This window comes from Lissotriton vulgaris, chromosome 8 (assembly GCF_964263255.1).
Source record: "Lissotriton vulgaris chromosome 8, aLisVul1.2, whole genome shotgun sequence".
In the NCBI taxonomy this organism is placed as follows: Eukaryota; Metazoa; Chordata; class Amphibia; order Caudata; family Salamandridae; genus Lissotriton; species Lissotriton vulgaris.
Genome location: NC_141696.1, coordinates 1,127,541,916 through 1,127,563,722, shown reverse-complemented (window position 1 = coordinate 1,127,563,722; position 21,807 = coordinate 1,127,541,916). Strand labels below are relative to the sequence as shown.

Below are 21,807 nucleotides of genomic sequence, written 5' to 3'. Positions count from 1 at the left end.
AGACGGACGGCCGCGTACTGGATGATTTGCAGGCGCTTCACCAGGTAGGCCGGAATACCGCTGAACAAAGCATTCGCGTAGTCCAGCCTTGCCAGTATAAGAGCTCGGGCAACCGTCTCCTTAGCCTCTTTAGGGAGCAGAGGAAAAAACTTGCGGAGCATTTTCAATGTGGCAAAGCAGGTGCCAGTCAGCTTTTTTATATGCTCCTCAAATCTGAGGTCCTCTGCAAACCAGATGCCCAGGTTTTTTGCCGGTCTTCCCATCTCTTTTGGGCTAGGGATGTTAGGGGGCCACAGTGTGTTCCTAAACAGAGGGGGGAAGGAACCATAAAAAAGCACCTCCGACTTGTCCTCATTGCACTTCAGCTGGGCCTGAGTCAGCCAGCGAAATACAGAGGACAGACACCGATGAACTACTGATGGGTCCAATTTATCGTCAGACCAGGTGAACAGCAGTTGGGTATCATCCGCATACCCAATTATCTTAGCCCCATACTGTTCCGCTAGATAAACCAGGGGGGTGATGTAAACATTGAACAGTAAGGGGCTAAGAGTGGAGCCCTGGGGGACCCCCGTGAGAAGTGGTTTAGGATTCGAAGCGTGGGGGGGCATCCAGACCTGCTGGGACCTGTCGGCGAGAAACGAAGACAGCCAGGACAGCACCGTTCCCCCAATGCCAATAGAGGACAGCCTAGCGAGAAGGAGATCGTAGGGGACGGTATCGAACGCGGCAGAGAGGTCCAATAAAATTAGGACCGCCCTACCGCCTCCGTCCAAACAGTCCCGGATCGCCTCCGTCATCTCCACTAGCGCTGTCTCAGTGCTATAAGTAGCTCTGAAACCCGATTGGGCAGGATGGAGGGCATTGGAAGATTCAACAAAATTCTCCAATTGTTGAAGTACCACCTTCTCACAAACTTTCGTAAGTGCTGGCAAAAGAGATATTGGACGATAGTTCCCAGGAACCGTCGCGTCCAGACCTGGCTTCTTCAAAAGCGGCAGAAGTTTGGCTTGTTTCCACCCAAGCGGCACCGCCCCTGAAGCCAAGGAGAGGTTCACTATCTGAGTGATTTCAGAACAAACCAAATCCGCCACCTCTGAAAGCACTCGAGCCGGGCACGGATCAGCGGGAGAACCCGATTTCAGAGATTGCAAGAGGGGCAGAATATCACCCTCAGTAACTTGGCCAAAGTTCAGAAGCTGTTGTCCAGAATGGGGACAGAGTATGGGACACATGTCAGTCACTGCACAGTCAGCAGACATCGCCGCCATAAGGTCCTGTTGGATCCTCGCTATTTTACTAATAAAAAAGGTGGACAAATCCTCGCACCATTGCGCAGAGGACGGAAGAGCAACTGCATCAGCTACAGGCGCAACAAAGCTCTTGACAATGGCGAAGATCTCTCTGCTATTGTTATCTGCTTTTGCAATACGCCCTGCGTAGTATTTCCCCTTTGCTCCCTTGATGGCTGCATAATAACTTTTCTGTGCTAGACGTAGAGCAGCTTTAGCCTCTGGGCTATAGCTGCATCTCCACGCACGTTCTAATTTTTTACAGCCAAGTTTCATCACCCTCAGTTCAGGAGAGAACCATGGTTGGGAGGGAGAGTGTCGTACCCTAGACACAGTTGTACGTTTGATGGAAGCAGAGGCCGCCTGCCGCACCCACTCGTTAAATTCGCCGACCGCCTTGTCCAGAAGCATCGTAGTTTTCGGGCGAGCTCTGGACAGGGCCTGTCTAAACACGGGCAAGTTAATCTTTTGGGCGTGACAGATGGTGGGCGTGGGACCAGGTTCCTCAGATAACCACTCAAACCTGACCAGGTCATGGTCAGACCAAGTTGTTTTTTCCACTGTCACAGATTGAATCGGGAAATTGGAGCAGACCAGATCAAGCAGATGACCTCCCTCATGAGTTGGGACAGTAACCCATTGATTGAGCTGCGCCAGGGTAAGAATTTCGCCGAGCCTGCGGGCATCCGGTGAGTCAGGGGTATCTACATGAATATTAAGGTCGCCGACCAAAAGGAACCTAGGGAAGCTTAAGGCCCGCGGCACTATATATTCTTCTAAGGAGTCAAGGAAATGATTGGCCTGGCCAGGGGGCCTATAAATCACGGAACCACCTAAGGTGAAGTGCGGGGATAGTTTTATAGCAAAGTGAAGAACCTCGCCATCAACACCCGCAATCGGAGGCTCAGCAGCAAAGGACCACCCCTCCCTATAAATGACAGCCAGTCCGCCCCCTCTCCCCAAAGGTCTGTCTACCCTCGCAATCTTAAAGCCTCTGGGGACAGCAAGCTCCACACTCGGAGCGGAGGTGCTGGTCATCCACGTCTCCGTGACGAACAGCACATCCAGCTGGCCATCCACCAGAAGATCGAAAATATCCGCAGCATGTTTAACCATCGATCTGGCGTTAATCAGTCCCGCCCTAATGGTGGCAACACCGGCGTTCCTGACCAGGCGTGGGGGTAAGACAGGTTGGGGGAGGAAGCCACAGCTGGGGCACTCAGCCCAAGGTCCACTCAGATCTACCAGTGGACATGATAATCCTACACAGGGGGGGGCAAGCTTCACAAGATCGTGGCGAGAATACATACGTTTCTCTAGGCTTGCCATCCCTGCAGGAAGTCGGGCAGAATGGCTGGCCCTGGGCCCGTCCGGGGCACGGACGGGCACAGACGGGCCCTCCTTTGGCGCTCCTTCGGCGCGAAGACGGCGCGCCCGCTGCGCGCGGCCGCTGCGCGCCCTATGAGGTACCATTATTTAACCCCCAAGCCCCTCCCCGAGCTGGACCGCTACCTCCCGACCAGCCAGGGACCGGACCTCACTCAAGATGGCGCCGCCCGACCTGGCCCTCCACAACAATCGGCACAGAGCAGCCGCGGTGGAACGGGGCGCAGGGGGACCGGGAAAACAGCACAAAGGTTAAAAACGGGTCCAAAGTATTAAAAATACATACATCAGAATTATCTAATCAATTAGATGTAAAAGTGCAAATTCGATTTTAAAAAGCGCTAAAAGATGAATGCAGGAGAGCGAGTAGGCAGAAGAGTAAACTCGCAGTCTGCCTTTCTTTCCCCAGCGGAATCTCACAGTGCTGCCACCACTATGATCAGCCACGAGGGTCAGGGAAGCACAGATTCTATTTAACCCCCAAGCCCCTCCCCGAGCTGGACCGCTACCTCCCGACCAGCCAGGGACCGGACCTCACTCAAGATGGCGCCGCCCGACCTGGCCCTCCACAACAATCGGCACAGAGCAGCCGCGGTGGAACGGGGCGCAGGGGGACCGGGAAAACAGCACAAAGGTTAAAAACGGGTCCAAAGTATTAAAAATACATACATCAGAATTATCTAATCAATTAGATGTAAAAGTGCAAATTCGATTTTAAAAAGCGCTAAAAGATGAATGCAGGAGAGCGAGTAGGCAGAAGAGTAAACTCGCAGTCTGCCTTTCTTTCCCCAGCGGAATCTCACAGTGCTGCCACCACTATGATCAGCCACCACCAAGAAGATCTATAACTTTAAAACTTATAGAAAACGGACTGCCACCTCAAGGTGGTACAGTAATTTTCGTGATAGAGGCTCACGAGTATCGGCAGACAGAGGTATTCTATTCATGGATAAACTTTCCAGCGGTAAACGCTATAACACAAGAGTTTCACTATTACAAAATAGAGGAACCTCCGGATGAGTACGCCCCTTTCGAGGAGGTTGAAATTCCACTTAAATTTCAAGAGCACCTGCTCTGGTTTAATGGCGCCCTAAAACACAATGATCACATAACCAGGATCGGTCCACTAGGTAGACCAGGAGCCACGTGGCCGGTTCTAGCCAGCTACACACCACATCCTGACATTGCAAGAATGTCTAGAGAAGAGCTGTTAGCACAGCTAAACACATTAATAAAAATACATAGGCAATTAGTCCAATATGTAATACGGACTGCAACAGTCCAGCCAGCTGTTAATACACCACAGCTGACCCCTCATCAGGGGAACACAAATAAAATTACACCACAGAACATACAGTCATGTCTTGGTAAAACACCCGTAAAACGGGAACAAATTCCTTTCTGGTTAGCCCAGAAAATCACTCAAATAGAGGCAGTATTTCCTGATACTACCCCTATTGAGAAACACAGAATCTTGACCATCTGCCTTCCTATGGGAATCGCACCACACGTGGAAGACTGTGACACTTGGGGTACAGTCTTTGCTTCCATTTACACAAAAACACACGGTGTTCCGTCTATGGCGGTAATACCAGACGTGCTAAAACAGATTCAAAATGAATTCGGTCCAGAGCCCGCTTTAAATCTAGGTATGAAATTACTGAAAGATTTCAAGCAGGTCACGGCTATATTATTAGCCAACGTAAAGGGAGAAGCAGCATCTGTGGCGATTCGCCAGAAGTTGAGGGAAACAGATATAAAAGATCCTGTTGAGCTTGCAAAAATCATAGAAAAATGCTATGAAGAATTAGGTAGAGACAGCTTGGGTGGAAAACCAGTAAAGCCCCAACTGCTCGAAAATCCTGAAAAATTATTTATTAAAAATAATTTAAATACTCCTAAAAAGAGCTGGGATGGAAATAAACAATCCACTCCCAAGGAAAAAGTTTTCCAGTCCAGAGGAAGGTCTCCTCGACGGAGGGAGAGAACTCCGACTCGAGAACGCCAGTCTCCCCAACGGGAGCCCTCTGAGAAAAGATATAACCTTAGAAATCGGGATAATATAAAAAAACCTGATAGATATCAAAGTATTGATACACGTCCCTCTCGATCTTTTCCACAGAATTCGGAAAGAAGAGGACGGTCAGACCCAGGAGAGCACACCGAGTCCAAAGACAAGGAACCTGCTCAAAATAAGAAATCTCAATTTCAGAAAAAGAAGGTAGCCAGTATTAGAGTAATCAACCATGCCGAGAATACTGAGGACACAGTTGAAAAACGGGGAGTGGACATTGACAATGTTGGACAGTGCAGCAGAAATCAGTATAGCGCGCAAGATCTTGATGAGTCATCTGGAGACAGTGGACACGAATGAATTCATTCAGGTTGAAACTGCCGACGCCAGACTTAGCGAGCCCCATAAAATATACGAAATAACATTGCGTATAGAGGGTGATAAGACTAGGAAAATTAAGGGTCTATTTTGGGATAAGCTCTCAAAAGGCTATGATATTCTGTTAGCTGAAAAAGATTGGCCCCCAGAGTTTGTCAGGGAGTGCCCTCGTGGCGAAGAAGTGATTATGCCTGCCTTCTCGAATCACATACCGATTCATAAAAAATATACATATGCAAGGAAATGGGCAGTAGCCCAGGCACCTGCATTATATAAAAATCATGTAGGATGGGATGAGGATTCTCCTCCTCACAAAATCCAACTAAAAAGTGAACCAACTGCCCAACGGCAGTATCCCATAAAGCAAGAAGCTAAAAAACAAGTCAGGGAGATCTTAGATCAACTTGAGTACCAGGGGGTGATTGAAACATGCACCTCTCAAATGAACAATCCTTTGTTTCCTGTCTCCAAGCCAGACAATTCATATCGTCTAGTTTTGGACTACAGACATCTTAATACATGTTACAAAACTTTTGCAGTACAAAACTCGCATAGTGCAGCCCTAATGAATAATATAGTTAGGAAAAAATATAAAACGACATTAGACATTTCTAATGGTTTCTTTTGTCAAAACATTGCACCAGAAAGCAGGTACTTGACTGCTTTCTCCGCATTTGGGTCACAGAAAAAATTCTGTCGACTCCCACAGGGGTTCAAGAACAGCCCAGGACTATTCTCAGCTAGGGTAACAGAGTTACTACAAATCTATGATGATGAAGCATTATCTTACGTAGATGATATTTATCTCACAGACGACGACTTGGATACTCACTTGAAAAGAGTGAACACCATCATACTTGGGTTCGCAGCAGAAGGTTACAAATTCAACTTTAAAAAGTCCCGAATTGCCCATCTGACAGTACTGTTCTTAGGGTACGAATTATCAAGTGAAGGGAAAAGCCTAGCGGACAACTTCTTAGAGAAGTGCGCTGTACTCCAAGCTCCAAAAACGCTGAAGAATTTACAATCAATACTAGGTTTTCTGAATTTCGGAAGAACTTACATACTAAATTACGCAGAGAGGGTTAAACCTCTCTACGAACTAATAAAACCTGATTTAAAACAAATCAATTGGACTCAAAAACACACAGAAATTTTGAGATCACTGCAAACAGACATGTTAGCAAAAACAAAATTAGATACACGTGACAACACGATCGATCTTGTAATCCGAGTCATCCCAGGAAGATGCGGATTCACGTACCTAACCTCTAATGAGGGAGAAAAGGTACCGATATCAATTAAATCTCACTTGTACACACAAGCAGAAAAAACATTCAGTCACACAGAAAGAACTGTGAACGCAGTGCAAATCGCATTAGCAAATGAACGAGAACTAGCACACGGCAAACGGATTAATATCCTTACAGCGGAATCCGCCTTCGAGGCGCTATTCAGCCCAGTAAACCTGCCTACAGTGTCACTGGATCCGAAATGGATACAGTACATAGATTCTCTAGGAGCGGCGGACGTGAAATACTATTTCGCCCCGCAATTTGAAGAACTGAATGATTTAGAATATGAAGAAGAATATCCTCTGCCAATCGAGATTCTGCCTCTCCCACAATACGCCTGTATAATCTATGCAGATAGCTTTGTACAGCATTTTAATGTAGAGAGTAAATCCTACAATGCAGCATGTGCGATCATTAAAGGTCGTTGGCTGTGCGGTAAATTCAGACCGAAAGTAACAAAAACTGAATCTGTAAGAAACTGTTCGGTTCAAAGAACTGAAATCAGATCTTTAAAGATGGCGCTCGAAAATGCAGAACGTGAATTCCCGACACTTATAGTGTGCGATTCTCATTTTTGCGTCAACTCTTACAACAATAAACTGCAGAGTTGGATTGAAAACGACTACAAAGATGACACAGGTGCCACAATAAAGCATAAATTGCTCTGGAACGAGGTAGCTCTTTTAAGTAAAGAACTACAAAAGACTCACGTGATTCACGCACAGAGTCTCCAACGTGATGGCGTTCACGTTGCAGGGAATTCATTGGCTAATACAGCCACCGCGGAAGCAACTAACCCGGCTTCCGTAGCCACAAAAAAGCGTACAGATAAGTACATAGACGGGGAAACCATACTGGCAGTAAAAACGACCGTAAAAGGCGACTGTGCAGCACTACCCGTAAACTATCCACTCAATTATGCATACATAATCGATGCAAACTCCGTTCCTTTTGCTCGAATCCCTGGAGTGGGGGACAGAGTAATTCCAAACAGGAGCAGGAGGGGCTTCCTCCTACTGGAAGCACACATGGGGTTGGGTCTGAGACACCAAACAATCAAAGCCTCTCTGAAAGAATTACAATCAGAGTACTGGTGGCCAGGAATGAGTATAGATATTCAATGTTTTGCTCAAAATTGTGAAAACTGCAACCGAGATCGCAGAAATGAACAGGCCAGGGTAGTTTCAGGATCCCTTCTAGACAGCATAAGGCGGTCTATCTGCGCAATCAAAGAAGAGAAGCGCGTCCCAGTGTACACCATTAAGACAATAAGCACTTAAAAAATGAGGTCCCCAGCGCTCGGCTGACGCTAGAACGGTTATAAAAGATTTGCGAGTCTTTATCGGCATATACGCAATTACCACGTTCCATTCTGACCAGGGTCCTGCTTTCAGCTCTCGAGCTTATGAGGAGGCCAGGGCTAGCATGGGAATTGGGTTGTGGTATTCTTGTCCGTCGCACAAGTGTGATAGAAAGAAAAAACCGGGACATAAAGCAATATATAACAGCGAAGGTATTAGGTTCAGGCGCTGGGTGGGTCAAACATTTAATAAGTGTCCAGACTAGTCTTAACAACATGCCAAGAAATTCTCTAAAAGGTTTCAGCCCATACGAACTATTGTTCGGAATTAGAATGAACGTTCAGGACCTCGATAGTCAGATGTCAGTGGTACAAGCAGAAACAAAGCAGTTTGAAGTAAAAGACCGTTTGGCTGTTTTACAGGAACTGAATGAAACAAGAAAATCATTAAGCAACATAAAGTTAAAGCAACAGCCAAATACCACTGACGAGGCACCACCCGCAACAGCCCCAGCAAGGCCTGTCTGGATTCCAAAGATTGGGGATCTAGTCAGAGAAAAGATCGCGGTTAAGAAGGAATTTGGGCCTTCTTACAGAAAAGCAGTACCTGTCTTAGCAGTCACCGGAACAAGATCAGTTGTGCTACCGCCCCTTGCTGGTAAAAAGGAGAACAGAGTCGTGTCTATCGATCTGGTAAAACCACAAGCATGTGGCCTATAATCAACAGTAGGCCCAGTGGACTCCCAAGAAACAACAGAATACCCAAACTTGCAACAATCCAAGAGGTTCAAACTGAAAGACTCATCACATTCGATCAGCCTGCGGTGCACAATGAAGGACTATGCAATAATGCCATGGAACTCGTGCCTCTTGAAACACAGATTGAAACAGTTCGTCAAGAAACAACACCAGTCTACACTAATGTGGCATCAGAAAGTGCTACCGAGAGACAGATTGAAAAAACAATCCCATCAATTGACAGAACTGCCTCTGGTTATTTCATCAACTTCGACAACTTCTCTGAAGATTTTAACGACCCCGAAGTGATGCCAGAAACAAAAAAGTATTCTAAAGAAAATACAACAGGACTCCTTCAACAAATCAAAGAACTATATCTGGATTCACCGTTGATTGAGCATTGGATCATCTCAGGGGTATTCATACTCCTACTATGCCGAATTTTAGTTTTAATTTTAGGGAAGTTCATTACAATTGAATGGACACAGCAAGTCAGAACATCAACCTAGTCTTGAAACCACACAGATCATCCCACGTGAAGAAAAGAGAACTGTCAACAGTAAATGTCACAGCAATTCCAATACCTGGTGGGGTAGTATGGGAGAAAACAGACTATGAGATCTATGGTCCGGTCGAAATCCTGAAGTATCCTCATCAACTAAAGGTTTCCTTAAGTGACTTTGTGACACCAAGTACATTCTCTGATGATTGGGACTTTAACAGTATTAATGACATGATGTCTGATTTAGTAATGTCAGCTAGATTCACAGATCATGATTATTTACAAGGTTCATCTAGTTATGAGCAGTTATTCTGTTATACCCACTATGGGGATCATTACTTGCATAAATCTGCACAGCCTAGAAATGTTTTTATGTATAATCAATGGGAACATTGTTCTACACCACCTAAAAGCAGTTCTAAAGCATTTTTTGAGAAATTCAAATACTTCTCAGGGTTTAACACCAGTGATGCAGAAACGTTTTATTACAAACTGTTAGATAAAACAGGAATGAAAACAATGCTGACAAATTCTAAATTGATATATTCAGAAGCATTTTATGACAAAATGATGACATTTGGTTTTGATTATTGGAAAAATAATATTGAAACGAAAACAATTTGGGGTACAAAAGATTGGCAGGTGCAAGGCATAGAAGCACTATTTAGAACCTGCATGATACCAGAACAAATGTTATTTTTAAATGACACTGTACACCAAACATCCTGTCTTGGCCTAGCTAAGATCAAGGACCTTAAAACACCGTCTATACCAAAGCCAATACCTGAAAATATAACAGCTGATATTGAGTTAGACGTGTCACAAATTTTACATTTCAACAGAACACATCCTGATTGGAAAAAGTGGTTAATCTGGCCTACAGACACAAATAGCTGTCAAGATAGATTCCTGAATAAAACACAGGGGTTAAAAATGACCAGATTAGACCCTAGATACTCCCAGAGACAACATCCAGGGATTATAACAACATACAGTGTAGGGAAACTCTGCCTAGAATGGCTAACCACATCCACACTGGCTGAAATTAAACAACACTTGTCTTTATTAAAAGATGGTGCTGATTTGCGCGATTTCATTCTTGGACCACGCAAACAGCGTCAAAAGCGTTTCATAGCGACCAGTATCTATGCTGCTTACAACGAGGCTTGGAAAGTAAAGCAAATTGAAACTGCTGAAAAAATACGAGAAATTGATCGTATTAATTTGGAGAAATCACTTTCTGTGGTAGACAATGGGTTAATGACTCTGTCTTCCAGAATATATTCTTTGGACAATATTGTATCCTCTGCCTTTGATGTGATAGACAGAGATTTGCTAATGTTACAACATGGCCAATCTCAATTACGCTCTATTATAGAATTAGGCTGGACGCTGCAAAATCTTCGTTCAGGCTATGTGCCTTGGCGTTTAATCAACACAACGTCATTATTTTCCATTTTTAACCTTACTGATAAACAGATCAGTTTGGCACAGAAAGGAGCAGACTATACAATCTTGAGCATCGAGAAACTCGAGAGATTACCATTGACAATGTCAGAGGGTCCTGTCATTGAATGGATAATACACGGAATTATCACAATTCCGATAACAACTTTCCGATTTCATAAATGCCTTGAGTACATACCTGCTGGCCAATATGAACAATTGGGTAAGGGATATGTTAAATCCGAATGGAAATTACCATACACTCATTCTTGCTATAGTGACAGTGACAAAAATGTATTTCTTAGTGGTGACAACTGTAAACACTCACTAAGCGGTATACTTTTGTGTCAGGGTATTAATTTACACGGAGCATGTGATGGAAATTCAAACAACCTCTCATGCCACCAGCTAGTCACACCTGCAACTCAGATAGAGCCCTTCTTTATGCAACTCGCAAACGGGAGTTACATTCTTAGAACGGATCACAGGTGCTGTGGCCTCGCGCCAGGGAAAAGTTATCTAGTACAAGTAACGTCCATGGTCAAATGTTGTATGCAAGCATTGTTTCCGAGCGGGCCTCCAGACATAGTGACTCCCCTCTGGCCTCGTCTGAATCTCTATTCTATACGAATTGATACATTAAGCAAAATGAAATCTGTGCTTTTACAGACAACAGTGCCTATAACGTCATCTAAAGAGACGTATGATCTTCTAGTCGCAAGGACGGCTACTGAAGTCCATGACCTTTTATCAAGAAATTGCCCCGTGCATTTCGTAGAAATGTTCAGCCAACTCCTTAACATGTCTAGTGCAACAAGCATCCCAGGCATATTTAAGACAGTCTTTACGGGACTGCTAACACCCTTCCAGGCAATTTTGGGAATCTTTCCTAATTTCGTGCACTCCATTTTTGGTGGTATTCCACTATTTTTGGGACTCATCGCAGGGATTCTATTTTTGACCATCCTGCTACGTTATGGCAAGCCTCGGCTCAGACATAGCTCCCATGGGAATGGAAGAGACAATCCTAGCAATGCGCTACAGGGACAGGATAACTAACGTCCTCGGATTGGCCAGGCTAAGAGATCTAAACATGACCTGGTTCCTTTCATTCAGACCGATATGGCAAAATTGCATTTTACCTGTGCTACGGTGTATGCTTTGCGGCGAGGAATGCGTGTTGGACATCTGTCTTTCACTTCCATCAGCAGTACCAATGGACGTCGATACTTTGCTAAGTCCAATAACGGCTCACGCATTGTGTTGTCCCCAGCGGCTACCAATCCTGATGACGGCATTTGTGGAGACTCCTGTACTACAGCCAAGTGGTATCAGTGGAGCGAGTGACAAAAGCAACATCATCCAGGTACAACGTTCTGTGAGCATTGCTGGTCCTGCCTTCGATGACAGCAATCATTCTCACACCTGCCAAGTTACAGCGCTATCTACTTTGGTTGAACTATCACCTGATTTTGTAGACCAATTCTTTGCGAGCCTGTCTGATACGATGTTCTCACCCATAGAGAAACAATAACTTTTGAGAAGCTTTCCGACACACAGTGTTCCCATGAACTCTGAATTCGGCCTTCAGTTTTGATCAACAAAAACTGCCAGGAGCTTTGGAAATCTATTTTCTTTGAATTGGACAATTTTTTTTTAATATTGACCCTTTTTGGCACGAACAATTCTTTGCTTAACGTAAAAACTATTCTTAGAGAACAGAAGCTTCACACTTCTATTTCTAAAACACATCTAGAGACATAACAAACATAACACCAGCCTCTAGCACACATGTTATTACAATGCATTTTTATGTGATGATTTATCTCGCCTTTCTTCTGTCAGAGATACTTCATGTGTAATTCCTTTTGCATAATCGTTCATTGACTTCATATGCAATAATTTTTTGAATGATTAATATGCTTTAAACAACGTACAGTACCTAAATTCCATGTATTACAAGTACGCCTATTTCGAATGCATTTATGTATTTTGGGGTGGGCAATGTTACACATGCATCTTATTGCTTAGTTTTAGTAATTTTGATGGACATGAAAACGTGGAGTGGGTGTTGCGTGCTTATCTAGGTTCCTGATCGATACTGTGACCTTATGCCCCTATTCGGCTATAAATCCATTTATTCCCTATATTGGCATAACCGTTCAAGTGCGATTTTCTGAAAAGTTATCTCTGGCCTCACACGAACAGAGCCACATTCCAGCATGACTCTCTGCTACTTCCTTTGCGACCAATTAGTGCAATGACAGAGCAGCAGTCACTATCTGATATTCCTAGATAACACTCCGAGTTCTTCAACAAGATAAAAACTTAGCAAACCTGGAAATCCCCGCTTGCTATGTTTTGATTAGTAATGGAACTCTAATGAGCAACTGATAACTGTCACTTCCTAGTGACATCTTTAATTGACGTCTTATGTCCAGCAAACTTGCGTCAAACCCGGCACCTGTCAGGTATAAATATTACCAACGTTGCCTTAAGCAATGAGCGAACCTGTTGCTGATGCCAGCTGCCTGCATGACCCCGTGTTGGTAAAAACTAGCACTCTGTCGCTGCAGCCTGCTATCCTGTGGTGGTGAAGCTACTGATTACCATTATCGCCGCTACAGCGCGAACTATGGTTCAGTACGCTTGAGGAGCCGTGCAGCCGTCCTCTGCGAAGACATCCAGCCCAGCTGCCCGCGGACGCTGTCACCCCTCCTTCCTCGACGCGCTGAGAGAAGCCGCTGCCTTTCTCGTGCAGAGAAATCCAGTCCCGGCGCTTCCAGTTTACCCTCGCGGGTGACTGGGATATCGAGAGAGACCCCTGAAGGAGATACCAATCCTCCATCATTCTATTCAGAGGTATGGTGTTGACTAAACCCTTAGACGAGAATTCTTGCAACAAACCTTGGCAAAACCAACTTAACTTAAGCTACTTACTTACTCCCCTTCTCACGTGTTAGGCTTAGGTCAGGCACACTGGGGTAGGCTTAGTTAGAAGCACCAGTTGAGTATGTTAGCCAAATGTATATATGACTGTATATATGTTTTATTACTTTTAAACCATTGTATGGCTAAGAAACCATATCAATGCTTTTACAGTTCTATTTCGCAATACTTATCTTACTGTACGTACTTTTTATAATAACAATTATTGCAATTGTGGCAATACATTTCTCTTGTACGAGAAGAAAGACTGTTCAATAAATGTTAACCCTTTATTGACTAACGCCCGTCTCTCTATTCTCTACATCTTGTGAAAGTAAACTGCACTAGACTGACTGAGTGAAATCTGTGTCTATTGTTTCACACGACCCTAGAGATCGACTCTTGATCTGAGGAGCAAAGTTGTCATGTTGCACGGTTGTTGGAAAACTGAATCCCTTCTTGTCTGTGCCAAGGAAGCTGATCACTTCCTATGCAGAGAAGAAAGTTTCCAGTGACCTCTGAGCTAGTTGGTAACACAACCCAATTAAGTTTAGCATAGTCAGTGGAGGCCTGGAATATCCGCAGTTCCACGTCGATACTACTGTTTATGTTATTCCAATGCGCAGGGCCTAGTGGGAAACTAGGAACTACACTACAACTCAAGTGTGCTCCCTTTTCTTTTGTTTTTTTTTTGGGACTTTAGTCGCTTTTAGAACCTCCTTTTGTTTTTATTTAATGGGTATCTGGGTCTTATGGGATTAACTCCCTGGAAAACCTAAAAGTGGTTGCCTCACGAACAAATAAAGACCTTAAATAAATTTGCTGTGCAAGTCCGGTGTTCCCTTCTGCCCAGAGGGCCATTGAGTCGCTCACAGTCTTTTTCAAGTTGGCGTTGTATCGCTCCACCAAGCCATCAGTTTGGGGGTAATAGGCTGCAGTGCAGATATGGGTAACACCCAACATATGACAGACTTGCCTCATCAATTTAGAAACAAATAAGGTCTCTTGGTCCATCAAAATCGCTTTTGGGAAACCCACCTAGCAAAGATGTCAATCATGGCTTTAGCCACATTCATGGTGTTAGGACTGCGTAAGGCGATTGCTTCAGGAAAGCGTGTGACGTAATCTACAAGAACGAAAATATACCGATATCCAGTCCTAGAGGGCAAGAGAGGGCAAATAATGTCCTTTCCTACTCTGGAAAAGGTACTTCTATTATGGGTAAGGGTATCAAGGGCACTCTGGGTGGTTTGTATCCGTTAAACTTCTGATACATAGGGCATTCTTTGCAATATTTCTGTACCAATTGAGAAACTCCTGGCCACCAGAAGTTATCCAACATCCCCTGCCACAGCCACATCACCAGCCTCCTGAGAGCCCACCACTGGCTCCCAGTCAACAAAAGAATCACCTTCAAGCTCCTCACACACGCCTTCAAAGCCCTACATGACACAGGACCTGCATACCTCAATCACCGCCTCTCGTTCCACACACCCACCAGAGACCTCAGCTCCACTCAACTGGCCCTGGCTGCCATCCCACGTATCTGCAAAACCACGGCTGCGGGAAGTTCCTTCTCCTGCCTGGCAGCAATGGCCTCTCCCTCTAAGGGACTCACCACCACTGCACCAATTCAGGAAGGACCTCAAGATCTGGCTCTTAGACTGAACCACAGTGCCTTGCAACAGATCTGCAGTCGCCATGCGCCCTCCTCCCTCACCCCCCCCAGCGCCTTAAGACCCTTACGGGTGAGTAGTCGTGCTATACAGGCTGATTGATTGCATATGCCCCACTGACTTTCAAGGAGTATTTAGTAACCCACCACCGGGGCAGGCAGGAAGGAGATCTATAACAGAAAAAAGGCAAAATAAAATATGTAGTGTATAAGGTCAATCAACTATGTTCGACTTAGGCCTCCGCATTGCTAGCCAATTGCCTACTTCCAGGTAAAATATCTCCATTTTTGTAACCGAACCTTTGGTAAATGGCATACACCTGATTACATATGTATGTGTTTCAAGCTCTTTAACCCATAACATGAAGACAAAACCTTTATGTTAGACTTTTTCTCCATATATTAAAACGCTACAGTCATTAGCATCTAAAAGTAATATTAGTGCCTCAGCTATTTGTCTTTGAAGTGCAGAACTGTATCTTTTCTTTAATCAGACTCATCCAAATTTGCTATCTGAAGCTTCTGGGACTAGCATGAACCAGTGGACTCTATCCAAAATCGGCCTTGGGGTTAGGAGTTTATAATCTTCTAATTGTATTTTGGTGAGACGGATATAATCAGCACATGATTGGCATAACAATAAAGATGCATACAGTAAAAATAATTATGTGACTACATGGCTCTTAGATTTAGTAAGTGCCTTGCCGGCAGATGCAAAATGTTTAAGGCACGAAGTATTGAAAGTGAAGAATGAAACAACACAGCTCAGACACTGTCTTAAATGGTTTGATCACAGCCTCTCCTTCTAACCAGCAAAAAAGATGTGTAGTCACACTCACTGTACAGTGCACATGTCAGAACAATTCAATATAAACTGAAGAGGAAAGTCCTTCATGCCCATTATTAGAACAGCTACAGGAACTAGAGGCACTTTGATCAATGTATAGTTTATTGTTCCAAGACAAATATCTTCCTCTATCCAAGATCCTAAAGGGCGAGTTTGTGAATCACCTTCATAAGAGAGGAATATTCTTGTTGCCCTGAAGCAGGTGGTTTTATTCTACACAATCCACCGAAACACGTCGACGGTTAGAATTTGTTAAATTTGGGGAACATAGAATCACATTTTGAAAATAAATTAGTTTCTGCAAAGTGTTGTTCTCATGAATTCCTACAAATTAACTTGATTTTATGACAAATGTGATTTCTTAGGAGTTAATCTCCTTTTTCATTTTTGTTATTATATTCATATGGATCTTATGTACTTGTTTTTATATTCATATTTATGCAAAATTTTAACAGATAATTTGAAAAAAACATGTGTATTGAATTTGGAGATATAATATTTCAATATTCTGTGGAGTTCTCAGCTCTTTCAAGACTGGGTGAATGTATTTGAGGTGATTTGATGTTTATAGGGTGATATGAATGACAGTGACCTCGAAGGGAACTATTTTTGACTGTTAAGTCTAGCACAGAGCCCTGTCCCTTTCACTCTCTTTGCATTTTTTGTGAATCAGCTTCAGCCCAAAAAACAGGCTTCTTAATTAAAGCCATCACACACATCGGAGAAGGCTGTAGCAAAGAAGTAACAATGTTAACGATACCCACCAAGTATTGCAGAATTTACCTTGAATGTAGCAAATGCATCTGAAGCTATGTCGAATGTTGACATCTCCACATACTTGAAGAAGTCTCTGAAATGTTCAGAGTGCAGGATGATTTTTGCAAGTGGTTCATGTCGAATGCATTCTCGCAACATAATTCCACAGTGCGAAGCGACAGGAGGAGTTTCATAGCTACAATGAAAAAAAAAAGAACAATGAGGACATAGAACCAACTTTAGATGTCATATTTCAGGTTCTGGTTACAGGTGCTGCTGGAGTGGAAATATATTTGTATAGGCTTTATTGCTTCTGTTTGAAATGAGAAAGTTACCTTTGGTAACATTATTTTTGGTAGATAGTATATCTTCCTACAGATTCCTCATCTTGTAAACATCTACAGGCACCATACCGGATCTTAAAACATATCCCTCAGCAACAGCTCTGCAGATGCTACTCCAACTGCTGCTTTGCTTATCCAGAATGTGACATTGGCCTATATATGGCGTTGCCTGGTGCACCAGCATCATTTCCAGCCTCTTCCTTGGAAGGGTGAGGTGGAGGGAATTAAAATAGGATGGGTGATAGACTGAGCCAAGTGGAAGGCAGACAACTAGTGGCAGGAAGGATGGGTAAGTGCATAAAACTAGCTTGTCTACATAAAATACAGTAAATGGAGGTTCACGAGACAAGACCTGCAAACTGTTGACCCCACGGGGTATAGTAATCAGTACAAAGAAAACAGTGTTAAGTGTCAGATGACAAATTGAGCAACTGTGCACCAGTTAAAACAGTGATGCCATGAGAAAAGTCAATACTAAGTTAAAGTCATACAGTGGAACAAAGAGCTAGGGCAGGAAGATATACAGTAGACCTTTCTTGAGCGACAACAGTAAGAGTGGTCTGAATAAAAAAGGCTGGTCAGGAAGGCATAACTACACAGAAATGGCATCCAAATAACCTTTTACAATTGAATCCTCTAAGCTTTGCTCTGCTGGTTAATCACAAAGAGCAAAATGTCAGAAAGGTGACTTTGGGAAAGGTTAAAACCGGTGGACCAGCACAAAGAAACAAAATTAACCCAGCAGCCTTCTTAGATCTACTTGTTAGTTACCAACTAGACAGCTAGTCAAGATAATATCCACTAACTTGCTTGGAAGGTAGAAGATCTCTTCTTGACACTGCTCGATCAGGCATGCAGACAAAGAATCTGAGGATTGCGGTGGAGGACCTAATCATACTGCTACAAAAGCAAATTTATTGTGTGGAAGGGGAAGAAAGAGTTGACTTCAGAGTTCCAACAGATCTGTGTATCAAATCTTCCTGAGCCAGCCCAGGGCAATCAGTTTTGCCCTGACCTTCAAAAGTAGAAAAATAGAGATTGAATAAAGCAGCTTCTGTGACACTTGGGGCCAGAAGGCATTCCCTAGTGAAACACATGGTGGGTAGTATAGATTGAAAAGCATATCCTCTTTGGAGCTTTGGAAAAGAGGTATATATATGGACATCCCAAATGGGTAGAGATCAAGTCCACCACATCGGGCTAGAGCTCCTACTCATGGTACTTAAATTACAAGAGACTGGAGGCATCTATCCTCACTTTCAATTAGATCCCACCAGATGGGTTGCTACCTGTAAAATACTCCACTTGCTAGCCTACTGCCATAAACCTCACAGCATAGGATCTTATAACTTATACTGCGTTGTCAACTGAAGCAGTGGATGGTGGTACTATTTTCTGGATGAATCTGCACTATGCACCGCAAGATGAAGTGAAAGAGCACCTTCAGAACTAGAAAAACAACCCTCAACTCTAGCATACTGATATGCATGAGTTGTTCTGACTCAGTCCAAAGGCCTTGCACAGTCAAATGAGCCTGGTAGCCAATGAAGAAGTCCTCCTTAACAATGGTGGTCTGCAGCGAAAGACGACTGAAGGGACAGTCCACTGTGAGCTTGAAGGGGCACATTCACCATCTGAAGTCTGGGAGAAAAGAGTGGAAGAACGCACCTTGGCTAGACCTCATTGACTACAATACTGCCACTACACAAAACTTTTCTAAAGGATAGGGTGAAACTGGCTGGCTGTCGAGCTGAATATTAAAAAAAAGCCATTAGTCCCAAAAAGCAGACAATTAAAGTTGAAATGTAGGAGAAGTTAGTTGAAGCAGCCACAATTAAGGATAGCAGAGGTTTCTGGAAAATTAGTAATCAACCTAACGTTTCTCTATTCCTGACCGACGGACTAGGGACCAAAATTAAATAATTTCTAGCCAGGCTCTACAGATAGGAGCTATTTAGAGCCACAAATATTTTTTCCATTGAAAATCAGATTTTATTTTTTTAACTCTTTTTATTAACATTGCTCAAAAGATTATAGTTTACATGAATCACTTGTGTTTGTACATGGTGAGGTTTGGACATTACAGCAATAATATTTACAAGAGATAGGAGACTGTAAATCATAATGGCTCCCCGGGTATACTTTCATAACATGACATATAATAAAAATAAAAAAAAGAAATGTCTTAGCCCGGTTCATCCCTTCCATCCACCACTCCGCTTCGTCTCAAATGTTGCTTATCACTCTCCCACCAGTGTCGCCGCCATAGTGCCTATACTTACTCCCATTTTTTAATACATCCCCTACTCTTATACATTGTCTCTTCAGCCCGCTGGCACCAGTCAAGAGCCCGTTTCCACTCTTCAGCACCAGCACCTCCCGACGTTCGTGGTACACAATCAGGGTCACTACCTGGTCATACCACTCATTCATCAGCTCTTGGCTTGCCTGAAGGCTGCTTTGCCTGACACATGCACTGCCTCATCTGCTTCTTGAAGTCAGTCACATTGTCTACCACATCCGTTGGAATTGACTCATAAGTTCCTTCCCACCCTTCTCTGATCAAGATGAGTGGTCGCACACTAGGTGCCTAAACAAAAGTTCAAAGGGACTGAATCTCACTCCTTTCTGAGGAATTATTTTGTTCACCTCGATAAATGAGGAGGGCTCCTTAATAGTGATAGTCATTTGACAATGAGGAACGGTTTGGCAATTCGTTAGCGGGAACCTAAAAATGACCAGCCCCAGATTTTTCATTAACCGGTAAGGCCATCTCAACTTTTTACTGTTTCAAAAAACCGGCAACCACTACTAAGGAGCCCGCTCATATCGAGGTGAACTAAATAAGCCCCATACATAACAGGTGTCAATTGCCATTCAGCTCGGATTGAATGAGTAATGTAGTGCCCTGATGATGACCTCATAAAAAACATTTTCGCATAGTATAGAGGTCGAAAAACGTTGGCATTTACCTTGGGGAAGAAGATGGAGAAACATCTCGGCGTACAATCAATTTTATCAAGTGATGATATTTGAAAACAAAAATGTATTTAGGACCTAAACAAAAGTAATGTGTCTGGTCCGGATAGAGAAGTGATCATAAGAATGTACCTTCATCCCCATGTGAGAATAGGAGTAACACATTGAATGTAGTGAGTTAATTTTGAACTTTTGTATAACCTCACTGATAACAAAAAGTTCAGGATTTCTTGAAAAACTGCTTTAATAACTATATATTTTCTTTTTCATTTATTGTTAGTACTTGTGTTGATTTTTTGTCATGTTGTATTGTTTGTTTTATATCTGTATTATTTGTACCGATGACAAAGATTGTCATAAAATGGAATATTTTGATAAAAAATAAGCATATAAAACAAGAAACTAGATAAATACTCTAATAGACTACATTCAAGTGTACACTCTGTTATTTAAATAGATGTGTATTGATGGCCACATGGGGTTTTACATAGATGTTGTATTACTGTAGTTCATATTTGTTAGCGTGTTGTCCGTTCTGAATCTTTAGGGCAAAGGTTGCTCTGAATTCATCAGGGACAGCTGGCAACATCTTGCAGGACATGTCCTAATAGGCAATGTATCCAGGGACCATAGGTCCAAACTACCAGGATGAAAATTATCTTTTACAGAACAGGTCAATATGATTTGACTATTTATCAGGCAGTGCAGAAGTGAATGTGTTCAGGTTAATATTACATGTGGACGCTTGTATTAAGTTTTCCGAGGTCAGATGCTGGGTGACCTGGGTCACCAGGGGCTGGACTATGTCATCTAGCCACTGGGTATCTGTCCATACATCAATACAGGGATCTGTTAAATGGTAGCAATGTCTCCTATGTGTCAGGCACAGGATGAACGATTTCCAACAACATATTACCCATTGCTTCAACTGTAAATCAAGAACTTCTGCTGCCTGGAGAATAACCACTGCGAAAGAGGCACTTTTATTATATGGGTGGACATAGAGGAGACTCTAATACTAAGATAGAATTCTAAGTCTCAAAAGAAGTGTCTAACCCACTAGTATTTAGTAGGTCCAAGTACAATCCAGCATTAGAATAGTGAGGAGGTTTCCAGTTGTCTGCCTCCTCCTCATCATGTGGTATGCACTGAAGCCTGTGAACTGCAGTTGGGAACTGCAGTTCTTCTTGTGCAGACCAAGTGTTCATTATCATTCCCCTTAAGGAAGCATAAAGGAGACCCTGGGCATCAGGAAGCGCGTGTTGTTCGGTCAGTGCTTCAAACGTCAATAGACGCCCAACCCTTGAAAAGATCACAGAGAGTGAAAAGGCCAGCCTCCTCCCACACCAGCAGCTGGCCACAGAAGAGGATGTATCCCGAGTCAGGAAGACCAGCAGTGGAACCTCTGGGGCATAGGGAGGTGTAGACTGTGTAAGTTGAAGCGCAAGCTTTAAGCAGCTGAGGGCCACCCTCAAAAGGGGGGGTAATTTCCTGGGCAGACTAAACCGAGCATGGATAACGTGGAGGAGGGAGCAGCCAGATGGGGGGGCTGAGGGTACAAAGGATCCCATAAGCCACAAAGTTGCCCGTCAGCCAACAGGACAGCCACTGCAATTGGGTCGTCAGATAATAATGTAAAAAATTAGGAGCCCCACAGCTATCCCTGCTACGCTGGGAGCCAAAGCTTGGCATGGGTTACCTGCCTACGCGAGCATGCCAGCATAAATCTCTGAAAATTAATCTCTCGAAAAAAACATCAGTGTATGGAATCGGGAGGTTAACAAAACATTGCAGATGTCAGGGGAGGATCACCATTTTAGCTATTGCCATCCTCCCCAACCCCAAAAGGGGGAGGGAGGCCCAAGACGGAATTTGGGCGGAAATGGGATACAGTTACCACCAGGAGATTCCCATCATACTGGTTCGG

General features: G+C 43.6%; 1 protein-coding gene across 2 annotated transcripts in view; it reads right to left on the bottom strand.

Annotated features, from left to right (window-relative positions):
• CAB39L (calcium binding protein 39 like) overlaps positions 1 to 21,807 on the bottom strand; it is a 902,920-nt gene that overhangs the window by 271,913 nt on the left and 609,200 nt on the right. For both annotated transcript variants that reach the window (XM_086934975.1, XM_086934976.1), the window contains one exon: positions 16,585 to 16,753. In XM_086934975.1, the coding sequence (XP_086791101.1) occupies positions 16,585 to 16,753 (169 nt within the window). The remainder of the gene's footprint in view (positions 1 to 16,584; positions 16,754 to 21,807) is intronic.